Source organism: Tyto alba, unplaced genomic scaffold (assembly GCF_018691265.1).
Source record: "Tyto alba isolate M040663 unplaced genomic scaffold, T.alba_DEE_v4.0 Super-Scaffold_1000006, whole genome shotgun sequence".
Classification (NCBI taxonomy): Eukaryota; Metazoa; Chordata; class Aves; order Strigiformes; family Tytonidae; genus Tyto; species Tyto alba.
Genome location: NW_024881272.1, coordinates 17,986,613 through 17,998,668, shown reverse-complemented (window position 1 = coordinate 17,998,668; position 12,056 = coordinate 17,986,613). Strand labels below are relative to the sequence as shown.

General features: G+C 40.5%; 1 protein-coding gene across 6 annotated transcripts in view; it reads left to right on the top strand.

Annotated features, from left to right (window-relative positions):
- LRRC8D (leucine rich repeat containing 8 VRAC subunit D) overlaps window positions 1-11,001 on the top strand; it is a 54,844-nt gene extending 43,843 nt beyond the window's left edge. For 5 of the 6 annotated variants that reach the window (XM_042808054.1, XM_033000607.2, XM_033000610.2 and 2 more), the window contains one exon: window positions 5,168-11,001. In XM_042808054.1, the coding sequence (XP_042663988.1) occupies window positions 5,170-7,740 (2,571 nt within the window). In that variant the 5' untranslated portion in view covers window positions 5,168-5,169 and the 3' untranslated portion in view covers window positions 7,741-11,001. Of the gene's footprint in view, window positions 1-845; window positions 922-5,167 lie in introns of those variants that run through there. The other variant, XM_033000611.2, reaches the window with a different exon arrangement.
- The last annotated feature ends 1,055 nt before the right edge of the window (window positions 11,002-12,056 follow it).

The window sequence follows — 12,056 nt, the reverse complement described above, 5'->3', positions numbered from 1 at the left end:
TTGTGGCAACAAGGCTAATGCAAGAATCTTTTTGTTTCCTGAAACAAAGTGGGCTTGTTCCGAGTCTTGGGAACCTGAAAGTAAAATGAGATGTTCATGTACTACAATTCTTTTATTTGTTTGTTCTAACTTTGAATTTGCTTTAACTTTAAATATGCCTTTACAACAGGAGAGCCAGTGAATTGCAGGGGCAGACAGATGAAGTTTTTGTCAGTAAGTACAGGAAGAAGTAGGATGTAAATAAACATCAGTGACATACCAATCTGCTGTTTCCTTTTCCTCTAACTTCTGTATTTAAGCTAGAACAGTTTCTTAGGAAAAGAACCCAATATGTCTACTTTGTGTTTCAGCATTTATAGTCCGACTTATGTCAGAAAAATTCACCAGGTTAATCACATTCTGAGCTTCCTATTATAGCTTTTCTTTAAGGGTGAATAAAGGATTATAATTGGGTAAGAAGTACGGTTTATGAAAGTAGCTGTTCCCCTTGCTGATTTAACATGGACCTGTAACCTAGAACAATTGTATTGTCATTGTCTCTCTATTTTTTTTTAAATTCCATTTACACTGTAACTTATATAACTGCAAAATAAAGCGGGTTTAGTTCTAGAACTTCATATCACATTAGCAATGAAAAGGGAGCTAGTACTACACTGCTTTAGAACTGTAAGTTTTTTCCACCTGAAGTTAGAAAGTAGCAAGAAACAGTTGTGCGTGGAACAGTTGCATTTGTTTCGGTTAAAAAAAAAGTTTGTTTTGTTTTGTTTGTTTTTTTTCCTGGGAGAGAGACTGCATCCAGTAAACAGCTGGAGGTAATAGATGGAGTTGGGAGAGGTTAATGTTGTCCTAGAACATCATCCAAGTTACAGAACTGGAGACAAAGGGTTTGGGAGGAAAAAGGATTATTGGCTACAATTAAAGGTATTCCTTATTTTGTGTAGCTGTGCTGCCCTAAGGGTTATACTGCAATAGGCTTGAATTAAAACCCATGCTTATTAAAACTGAAATAAAATATGCTATTTTAAAAGGGAGACTGTGTCCTGAAATTATATATTGGGAATTAAAAATTATTTCTCTTCAAAAGCCACAGTTTTCTAGTTTGGGTCTAAATCTTGTGTCAAAACCCCATGTTCTACTGAGCCTCAAGGTCCATTCAGTTCCTTATGAGCCCTGAAAAGGGCTGAAAGGCATGTTTTCACCATGAAAAATCAGACATTCTGGCTTTTCAGCTGCATAGTACTTTGTTCTTCAGTTTGAGCTACCTGCTTACAGACCTTCTTTTGCATTGGGGTTGTGGATAGAGCACGCACTGGTCTTGAGGGGAGACCACCTGTGGCAGGGACTTGCAGGCTCTACCTGACAGACACAGACTCGCATTTGTTTGGTTTTTTTGGCTTGTTTTTTTTTTTTTTTGGTTGGTTGGTTTTTTTTTGTTGTTGTTTGTTTGTTTTTCCCTTTTCCTTACTACTGTGTCATCACTGCAATTTATCATGAAACTCCAACCTCAATTTGGTACCCTTAAAAGGAAGTGAAAATAAGCAATGAAAATACTGTCTACCTGTTCCAAGAAATATTCTGGACAGTAGACTTTAAAAGCGGGTTTTAAAAGCTTTAAATAGTTTAAATTTAACTGTGGAATAAAGAAAACTCCAAAACATTACAATACTGTAGAGACCTGTTGTTCTGAGTATCTCTTAACAGTTTGATTTCTAAGCATCTGCAAAAGTGAAGTAAAAGTTAACTTCTGTGGTTATTAATTTTGTAAAATCAAACACCAGTATGTGTAATGATGAATTTAAGAGAGAAAATACCAAATTTATTTGCAGCCTGTCAGTCAGAATGTGTCTTATACAGTGTGTAGGTTTATAGTTTTTCATTCTGTTTTTTAAGACTCAGAGCATTTAAATATTTTAGACGTATGAGGACAGAGACCTGTTTTCAGCTCCTGGAATTTATTTTTGCTAGCTAGAAAAAGGTCTGCCTCTCTTACGAGGCACAGTGTTAGACAGTAATGCCACAGAAGGGTTTTTTGTATTTTATAACTGCTAATCTCTGCCAAAATAGCAGCTCTTCTGTGAGTATCAGTAACGTGAAAGAAAAGACATGTTCAGAGCACTGAATGTGGTACTTCTCGGTGTAAAGCTCCTGTTACACCACGCTGCCTACACCCTCACAAAGAGGATTACACAGGCTCTGTTGTGTCTCCTAACCTTTTGTGAAATCTTTTTGTGTGTGTGCAAGACAGAGGTCTGGTAGAACTGATTTTTAGCTCTAGCTTTTTTTATTGTTCTTTCTAAGTCTCTAGCTGGAACCACTTTGTACTCTCTCGTTTATTTTCCATTATTTCAGTTGCTTAGAGCAGCCACGTCTGCAGCGCTTAGGTTTCAGTGCATTATCCATGTGTTCTCATGACAAAAGCAAAAAAAACCACCTTCATTCTCTGAAAGGAATTCTGCAGGTTGTGCCCCAAACCGCAATGAAGTAACTTCCCACGTAATTAGCTAGTGCAAAGTTGAGGGAAAGGCTAGCCCCAGAGGAACAAGCAGTAGCAGCTACCCATGTTTGTTACAGCAGTCATGTCATTCCTCCTCCTTCTCCCTGCACATTGCATAGCTCTGTGTGCGGCGGCACAACTGTGGAAAGCATGCACGACTTGTCCTTGCTAAGCGTTTGGCTCTGTGCTCTCCCGTTGAACTACTGCACTAGTAACCTAATGGATGAGAAGTTCTTATGAGTGCCAAGGTGGGTGAGACCTCAGTGAAACTAGCTTGGAGATCCATGAGAGCATCCCTTCCAACCAGCTTCCAAGACATGAAAAAATAAACAACACAACAAAAACAACCATGCAGGGGGGAAAAAACCCACAACCCTCTGCTGCTGTTTTGTGGTAGTGTCCTGGGTAGGTGGCAATTGTTTTTAGGAGTAAGGAGGGTCCATTTATATTTATATTAGTACAAATGACTAATGCCAATCTTTTGCGCATGGTTGTTATTTAAATGTTAAAGGTAGCAATTCTAGGTCAAGCCCTTGTGCTATGAATCAGTCTAGGTAAGCACTGGGAGACATTCAAGAAAATAGCAGTTTGTAGCTAACTTCAAGTAAAGCACTGTGAGGCTTTCATAGCTGTGGGGTGTGTTACTGGTCTGTGTCCTTCAGCACTTCTATAGCAACTACAGCCTGCAGAGATGCTTGGGGAACGACTCAGGGACCGTGCTGCCGGGAGGAGGCTCTTGTGGAGCTGGGAGAGCTCTGAGACTCTGATAACTTGTGTTGCTGATGGGAGAGTAGTATTAGACTTTCATTTGCCCGCTGGAAAACAGAGGTGGAAATTCCTTCTGCCCGTTCCCTGAGGATCTGAGCCTTAACTTTTACATTTTGGCAACTGTGCCAAGAGGAGCAAAATGAGTGTGGCAGTGAGAGAAAACCTTGTCCTCTCCGGCTGCCTTCACCAAATCCCAGACTAGGTATGCAAAACTGGTAAAAGCTTCTGGGAGGTAAGTGTGGGAGACCAGGAGCTGGATCCCTTGCTGTGGTGGAGATGCTTTCATTGTGAGCTCCATGCTAGGCTCCATAACGGAGATCCCTGGCCTTTCCTGCAGACCGAGATCACGGGAGCTGCTTGCCTTGGTTTAAGGAAGAAGAGGGGCTAATGCATGCCTTAGGCCATATAGGCAGTAGGTGGTATTTGAGTTCTGTGTATAGAAATGTCTGTTGTTATCTTCAGAGAAATGTAGGCTAGAAGTAATCAAATGACCGTGTTGTATATTCATTGCCTGGGACACTGTCCTTTAGGGTTTGTAAGGTGCAGGTCTGTACGAATTGGTATGCTACAAGTTAAAAATAATAAAACTGGTGCATCTTTATACTGCCTGCTTTGATCTCCTGGTGCTCTGCTAAGCCGTTCTCCCAACCAAAGGGAGCCAGACTCTGTGTGGTAATGTACATCCTGTCTCCTTCCCCACTCCATGTGTGCACACAAGCTGCATATTTTACTTTAGAAATGGCAAATTTGGGTTACAAGTTCAGCAGTTAAAATGATGATTTTACCACATCCTGCTTACACAGGAAGCTTATTTTTTAAAAAAATGATAAATTGAGTCTTCTAGATTTTGTCAAAACAAAAGCAAAGCAAGCTATTTAAAGCTGCAAAGAGGTTTGGATTCTCACACAATCGGTTTGCCACTGTCTCACAGTGCATATGTTTAAAGTGAAAGCCTTGCAGCATGCTCCTATGATACGTGGCCTAACCAGCTTCCTATAATCACCAGGCTGTGATGATAATCTGAAAAAAAAAAAAAAAAATTTCTCCATTATGTTAAAGTTGTGTGGTTTTTTTTCTTGGTTAGCTGGGTTGGATTTTTCTGAGGAAGGACTATTTCTTCATTAATTGGAGAAAAAAAAAATATACAGTATCATTTGGTCCAATGAACAGGGTATAACTGTTTCTCACTGTAAAACATCCAAACACATTTAAAAAATTGTGCCAAATATTCACGTAGTAACTGCAAGACTTTCACTTGTGCAGTGGTACTTAAGGAAGAGGAGCCAATCAATCTGGTAAACAATGTAGATGCTCAATAGCACTGAGTGGGAGACACTGACTGTTACTGTGTTAGATGAAAAGAGATGAGACACCTTGCTCATAATGTAATGAGACCTCAAGTGTGGTGTGCAGGTCTTGAGCAGGTGCAAAGCATTTAACAAATGCTATTTTGTTTAAATGCTGCAAGGTACTACAAAATAATGTTAGTGCTGGATGTCACATGTTCAGGCTCAAGCAGTAATTTTCACAGAATCAGGTTTTGTGTAGTGTAAGCAATTGTTGCTGTTCATGTTACTATTACATATCAACTGCAGCACTTTACCTTTCAGATGTTTCAGTTGCACAGAGCAGGCCTTGCTGCTTGTACTGTAAAGTGGCAAAGACACATAAACGTAATCTGTCTTGAGGCGTGAAAAATTCTGTTTTGTTGCTAAAGTATCATTTCAGTACATATCCTTTGAGAAAAGTGTTGAGTGGAATGATGGACAATGTGTGACAGGCAACAAAGCATAATGAAACCTGGAACCTTCTGAGGATCTGTGTGTCATGTGGTGATTGTTATTAAATGGTAAAATAACCTGCTCACCAGTCAACAGTACTGATTTTGTCTTTGTTCTTTTGTAGGAATGTTTACCCTTGCAGAAGTTGCATCGCTCAATGACATCCAGCCAACTTACCGTATCTTGAAACCATGGTGGGATGTATTTATGGATTATCTAGCTGTTGTTATGTTAATGGTCGCCATTTTTGCTGGAACCATGCAGCTGACCAAAGACCAGGTGGTCTGCTTGCCAGTTTTGCAGTCCAATGTAAATTCAAAAGCACAACCCAGCACGTCAGGGAAGGCTGACTTTACCACTGTTGAAACAACCACTGGTCAAGGAGAAGAAGCATCAATGAGAACGGTTTCCTTTGGAAGTGCTCCTACAGTAACACCTGATGTACCTCTGAGCAGAGCTACCTCTTCTCAGTATCAACCTACTGAATCAGGCCAGGAGCTGAAGAAGGAGCAGAAAGATTCTTCAGGCCGTAAAACAAATTTGGATTTTCAGCAATACGTATTTATTAACCAGATGTGTTATCATTTGGCTCTTCCTTGGTATTCAAAGTATTTTCCCTATCTTGTTCTCATCCATACTATCATTTTAATAGTCAGTAGCAATTTTTGGTTCAAGTATCCCAAGACTTGCTCAAAAATTGAGCATTTTGTGTCTATATTAGGGAAGTGCTTTGAGTCTCCTTGGACTACAAAAGCATTGTCTGAAACAGCATGTGAGGATTCTGAGGAGAACAAACAGAGGTTAACTGGTGCCCAGTCCCTGCCCAAGTATGTTTCTACTAGCAGTGATGAAGGAAGCCCAAGCGCCAGCACTCCCATGATAACAAAGTCTGGCTTCAAATTTTCAGCTGACAAGCCGATGATTGAGGTCCCCAGTGTCACCATTTTGGATAAGAAAGATGGAGAACAAGCCAAAGCACTGTTTGAGAAAGTCCGTAAGTTCCGAGCTCACGTGGAGGACAGTGACCTGATTTACAAGCTCTATGTTGGCCAGACTGTCATCAAGACTGTCAAGTTCATATTTATTCTCTGCTATACTGCAAACTTTGTCAACACCATTAGTTTTGAACACATCTGCAACCCAAAAGTGGAACACCTGATTGGCTACACACAGTTTGAATGTACACACAACATGGCTTACATGTTGAAGAAGCTGCTTATCAGCTATATTTCCCTCATTTGTGTCTATGGTTTTATCTGCCTCTACACACTTTTCTGGCTGTTCCGAATACCTTTAAAAGAATATTCCTTTGAAAAGGTCAGAGAAGAGAGTAGCTTCAGTGATATCCCTGATGTCAAAAATGATTTTGCATTTCTCTTGCATATGGTAGATCAGTACGACCAGCTGTATTCTAAGCGATTTGGTGTCTTTTTGTCGGAGGTAAGTGAGAACAAACTACGGGAAATTAGTTTAAACCATGAATGGACTTTTGAAAAGCTGCGGCAGCATGTTTCCCGCAATGCCCAGGACAAGCAAGAGTTGCATCTCTTCATGCTGTCGGGGGTCCCTGATGCAGTGTTTGATCTGACGGATCTGGATGTGTTGAAACTGGAGCTGATTCCTGAAGCGAAAATCCCAGCGAAAATTTCCCAGATGACAAATCTTCAGGAGCTTCATCTGTGCCACTGCCCTGCGAAGGTTGAGCAGACTGCCTTCAGCTTCCTCCGGGACCACTTGAGATGCCTTCATGTGAAATTCACAGATGTTGCAGAAATTCCTGCGTGGGTGTATTTGCTCAAAAACCTCCGTGAATTGTACTTGATAGGCAATTTGAACTCTGAAAACAATAAAATGATAGGGCTTGAGTCTCTCAGAGAGTTGAGACACCTTAAAATTCTCCATGTGAAGAGCAACTTGACCAAAATTCCCCCCAATATCACAGATGTGGCACCACATCTGACAAAACTAGTCATTCATAATGACGGCACTAAGCTTGTGGTACTCAATAGCCTTAAGAAAATGACAAATGTTGCAGAGTTGGAACTGCAGAACTGTGAACTGGAGAGAATTCCCCATGCCATCTTCAGCCTCTCTAATTTACAGGAACTGGATTTAAAGTCAAATAGCATACGCACAATTGAAGAAATAATCAGTTTCCAGCACTTAAAAAGATTGACTTGTTTAAAGCTGTGGCACAATAAAATAGTCAACATTCCTTCCTCTATTACCCACATAAAGAATTTGGAGTCTCTTTATCTCTCCAATAACAAACTTGAATCCTTACCAGCTGCAGTGTTCAGTTTACAGAAACTTAGGTGTTTGGATGTAAGCTACAATTCAATTGCGTTGATTCCAGTGGAAATAGGTTTGCTTCAAAATTTGCAGCATTTTCACATCACAGGAAACAAAGTCGACGTTTTGCCAAAACAGTTGTTTAAATGTGTTAAGTTGAGGACTTTGAGTCTGGGACAAAACTGTATTACCTCAATCCCAGATAAAGTTAGTCAACTGTTGCAGCTGACTCATCTGGAACTGAAGGGAAACTGCTTGGACCGTCTGCCAGCCACGCTCGGGCAGTGTCAGCTTCTCAGGAAAAGTGGGCTCGTGGTGGAAGATCACCTCTTTGATGCTTTGCCCTCGGAGGTTAAAGAGGTGTTGAATCAAGACACAAGCATTCCCTTTGCTAATGGGATTTAGGCTGAGGTGAAATGTGCCGGTAGCTGACTTCTAAATGGCAAATGCTAAACAGTATGGCAATTGTGAGACTGTGCGTTTTAGAAAACAGAATTCCTTGGAAGGCAGGACTACTAGCAGGATGGGAAGAGGCGTAACAGAGTGCTCAATGTTTGCAGTGTTTTAAAAGATTATTTCAAAAATTTTTGAGAGGATGAAGAACCTTAATAATCTCAATTCTTTTTTCCTTAAATTGTTTGTAACTTGGATGCTACCGCTTTTGAATGTTTACAAATTTGCTTGCCTGCTTAAAGTAAATGATTAAATTGATGACCTTTTCTTACTATGCAAGTTATTCCTTAAGGTCTGGATTTACTTTAGTGCATTATGGGGGGAAAACCCAGGATAAATGTTGTATACGGTATAGTTCTAACAGCACTTGGAACACATGTTGGTGTGTGTTGTTAGTGTTTAGCCATCCTCAGCAAATGAAGCCAGTTTGGCTGTGCTTTGAACTGCACCAGAACCACCATTTTCCTGCATTAAGGTATGTGGTTTGCATCAGGCCAAGTGTGTTTGCCTTCATTCTTCATCCTCAAGGCTTCATGTTGTTGGGTGAGATTTCTTCTGTGGTCCAGCGTACTATTCCTTCACACCAGCAAAGACTGGTCATGTTCCCGCAGCTGGTCTCCCTCTCAGCTTCCATAACACACCTCTGTCCCACGCAGCAGTGGGTGGTAAAAGGGAGAATACTGCCACTTGGCTTTCAGGTTGGGGATAGTTTTGATATTTGAACTGTTTTGCAAGATGACTTTGAAAGCCATTAGACACCAAGTGACTTTACTGCTCATGTTTTGCTCCTTTTCCGAGTTTTCATCTGGGAAACTCAAGGCATGTTATGAATTGGTGATTGTTTTGTTTCAGAGCCCTTGCTTAGGAACTGGGGTGTATGCTCCATTCACTAGACTAATGATAGAGGCATAAGAGTTACAATTTACCCAAATGTGATTTAGCTTTATCACCTATTGTGGTGTGTCTTCCACACCTGGACTTTAACTATAGGGGACCACCCTTCTCCCCGACCCCAGCCCAAGTAATTTGATGTTTTTTGAACGCTTATGCACTGTTAAAAAACCCTAACTGTGTGCCAGATAAGTCATCAAATAAAAAAGCAGACAGCAGTGAGCGTGGGATTTTTTTTTTCGTTGGATTTTTGGTGCTGTTTTTTTAACGGAGTTTGCATTGCCAGGACCATTAAAGAAATATAATCCATTAAATCTGCAAAATCATCAGTTGTAAATCTTGGCCATTTACATTCCATGTGTGCAGAAAAGAAGTACTATGCTGGGAGATGATTACATGATTACTCATGGTTTAAACACAATTCCCTATTGTAGTGTGGTCAGGACTGAACTAGTCTGTAGTTCAAGGGACTGTTCTTCTCACACAGAAATCCTCATGCACAGCGATTTCTACTGTAACTTCACCAGAGCTGCCCTGACTTATACCACTATTAGCGAGGGGATAGTTTAGGCCTAGGGGCATTGAGCAGTCAGGAACATTTCAAATACTGCTCTTACAAATCTTGCACATTTTGTTAATCATTTACTGTTAGTCATGCTGGAAGGACTGTTCTCAGCTGTAGGTAGCAGTCTCTGAATACATAGCTACACCGTATGTTTATGTATTTCAGAAGACCAGTTTCTGAATAGTGACTTCCCCACTTCTTTTGGGGATACAGTCTGTTTTCCATTTGCCAGCAGGTAGTAAACTTGAGATGTTGACACTTCTGCAACACCAAGTCACAGGTTTGGCAGAGTACTTGCAGTTACTGATCTGTCCTCCACTGGGAAATTTAGTGCTAATCCTCAAAATTTTTAAGTAGAAGTTAAGGCTGCAGAGGATTTTTTTTTCTTTTCCTAAGAAACTCTTTCATGTGTTTATTTTTTGCACATAGATCACTTTAAAATTGCTGGACTATTGACTCTTTAGAAAAACTGTGGAATATAATATTGGTGTATGCTTTGTATTTGCTGTTGAGTGTCATTTCAACTTCCAAGAAACTGTGTGTAGGAGGGAGGAAGAGTTGGAGGATGACAAAGTAATTAAAATATTTAGAAAAGTAGTTCTATTTTAATTTTTGTTTTAATAGTGGAGCCACACAGAATGCGGCCCAGGATTGATCCAGCTTTTAAAAGCTTCTTTTGGTGTTTCAGATTCTCCTACTGTCCCTAACGGTGTTCAAAAAATAAACCCGTGTCCATTTCATATGAGTATGGTATACATAATTTAGATCACTGTTTTGACTAGTTGTTAGCCAATTGTACTTCTTTAGACAAGTTCCTCCAAAATAAGTATATGTTAAAGTTAATTTCAGGCTTGTGATGCTTGCTCAGCATAAACTCCATTCTTGTTTTTAGGAGAGCTTTCTCAGAGTGGGGAGGAACTGCCTGCCATCCCCATGTTACCTCCCCCCAGTCCTTCCTCCTCTTTGTGACTGTTTATGATGTTCTTATTTCCTGCGTGTCAACTGACACAGTCTTGCTTTAAAGTCTTGAAAGTTCATCTCTTTTCTATGTAAGGCATGTGAAATATATTTTGCATTTCTATTTGATTTAATAAATAAGATGTTTATATCTTCCTCTAATTTTTTTTTTTTTAATGGGGGAAAAGTGTGATTGTGTAGTAAGATCTGTGATTTCAAGTATCTTATGCTGAACTTGTTCTGCAATGCCTATAATCTAAGAAGGAAGCGATATGAGTTGCTGCTTCTAGTAAATCCCGTAGGTATGGCTTCTAACTGGAATGCAGTACTTGAGGATAGGGGTTTTGGTTAGTTGGTTGTTTTTTTCATATATATAATCAAAACCCACTGTTTTTATTTGGCTAATGGAGCTTTGCAGAATATGCAAAATGGCCCTGGAAGAAAAATTACTGTATTCATTCAAATGAGAGGAAGTGGGAAATTGCCCATTTTGTTTGCTCCTGCCACTGTGAATGCATTTTTGTGAAGATCCTTTAGTTTTGCAATAAATTGTCCTTTTGGATGATGCTTCCTGTGATGCAAACAGAGCTATGGCTGTCCTGAGCAGGCATCATGCCTCTTTGGTGTAAGGGAGGATGCTGACACTTGTGAAAGGCTCTCTGCTGCTAAATTAATGGCTTTGCAGTCATGAGCTGCCCTCTCTGGTAGCAAAGGGGGAAGCCCAGAAACTGTAAGTCATGTCTGGGTATGGGGGATCTGCTTTGTGGACTGTATTTTTAATAAAAATATTACAGAAATAACTGTTCTGTATATTGTGTTTCCATGGATGCGCACGGAAATTAGTGGTGTACCATTATGTGAAGGCAATGGTCTAGACTGTGATTCCTTTATTTAAAGTCAAGTTAAACAAATGAGGTGCCTCTACAGCTGTGGTGTTGACTGTCATTCTGATTTATTTCAGGAGCAGATTTTGGCTATCAGTGTTCTCTGTTCCCGAGACAGGGAGCTGTGCAGGGACCTGACAGTCCTAAGTTAAACTCTTCTGCATCTCCTTATGAACATGAAAAATGAGGCTTCTGTTGGGTCTGTGGGATGTGAACCTGTGAGGATGCTAAGCCTCAAATTTGTTGAGGCATCCCAGTGTTGATGGCAGAGCCATAGCGCACAGTGGCAGTGGGCTGTGGGTAGCTTGTCTGGGCTGCTGTCACGCTGTTTGATGGGATTATTGCCTGTGCAACAACTGGCCTTGAAGATCAAATGGAGCATGGCACTGCTCTTCAGTCCAAAGAAAGGACGGAGGCTTAAACCTGTGACCTGAGACCTACTTTTGGTTTTGACACAATCTTCTCCACACCTGGATAAAAGGAAATTATAAAGATTTAAATTTCTCTAAGCTGGGGATTCTTAATGGAGGTAAAATGCATGAATGATTGTGAAAACACAAATTCTGTAGAAATGAGGTCATGTAGAAAGATTCAAGAGGCACAGGCAATCTCGTCATTAGCTGCATGGCAGAGCCCTATCAATGCGTTTCTAATGTGTGATCCCAGAACAATTTGATTTAGACAGCAAACTATCATAGGCGGGACTAGAAGATATCTCAAGATGTCTTTAAGCCTGCCACCCTACCTCGGTGCAGAAAGAACTCATTCCTGCCAGATGCTTGGCAAGATGTAGGAATGGGTTAGGCAGTGATGGAGATTCCAGCCTCCCTAGGCAAGCTGTTTCCTTAGTCATCTTCCCTGTTGAAGAAACACAGCTAGAACCTTAGCCAGACAGCAACTCTTGGTGCTCTGTTTAGGCCAAACCAGCTGATTAGAAATGTATTAATCTATTTGCTTGCAGAAGTAGACCG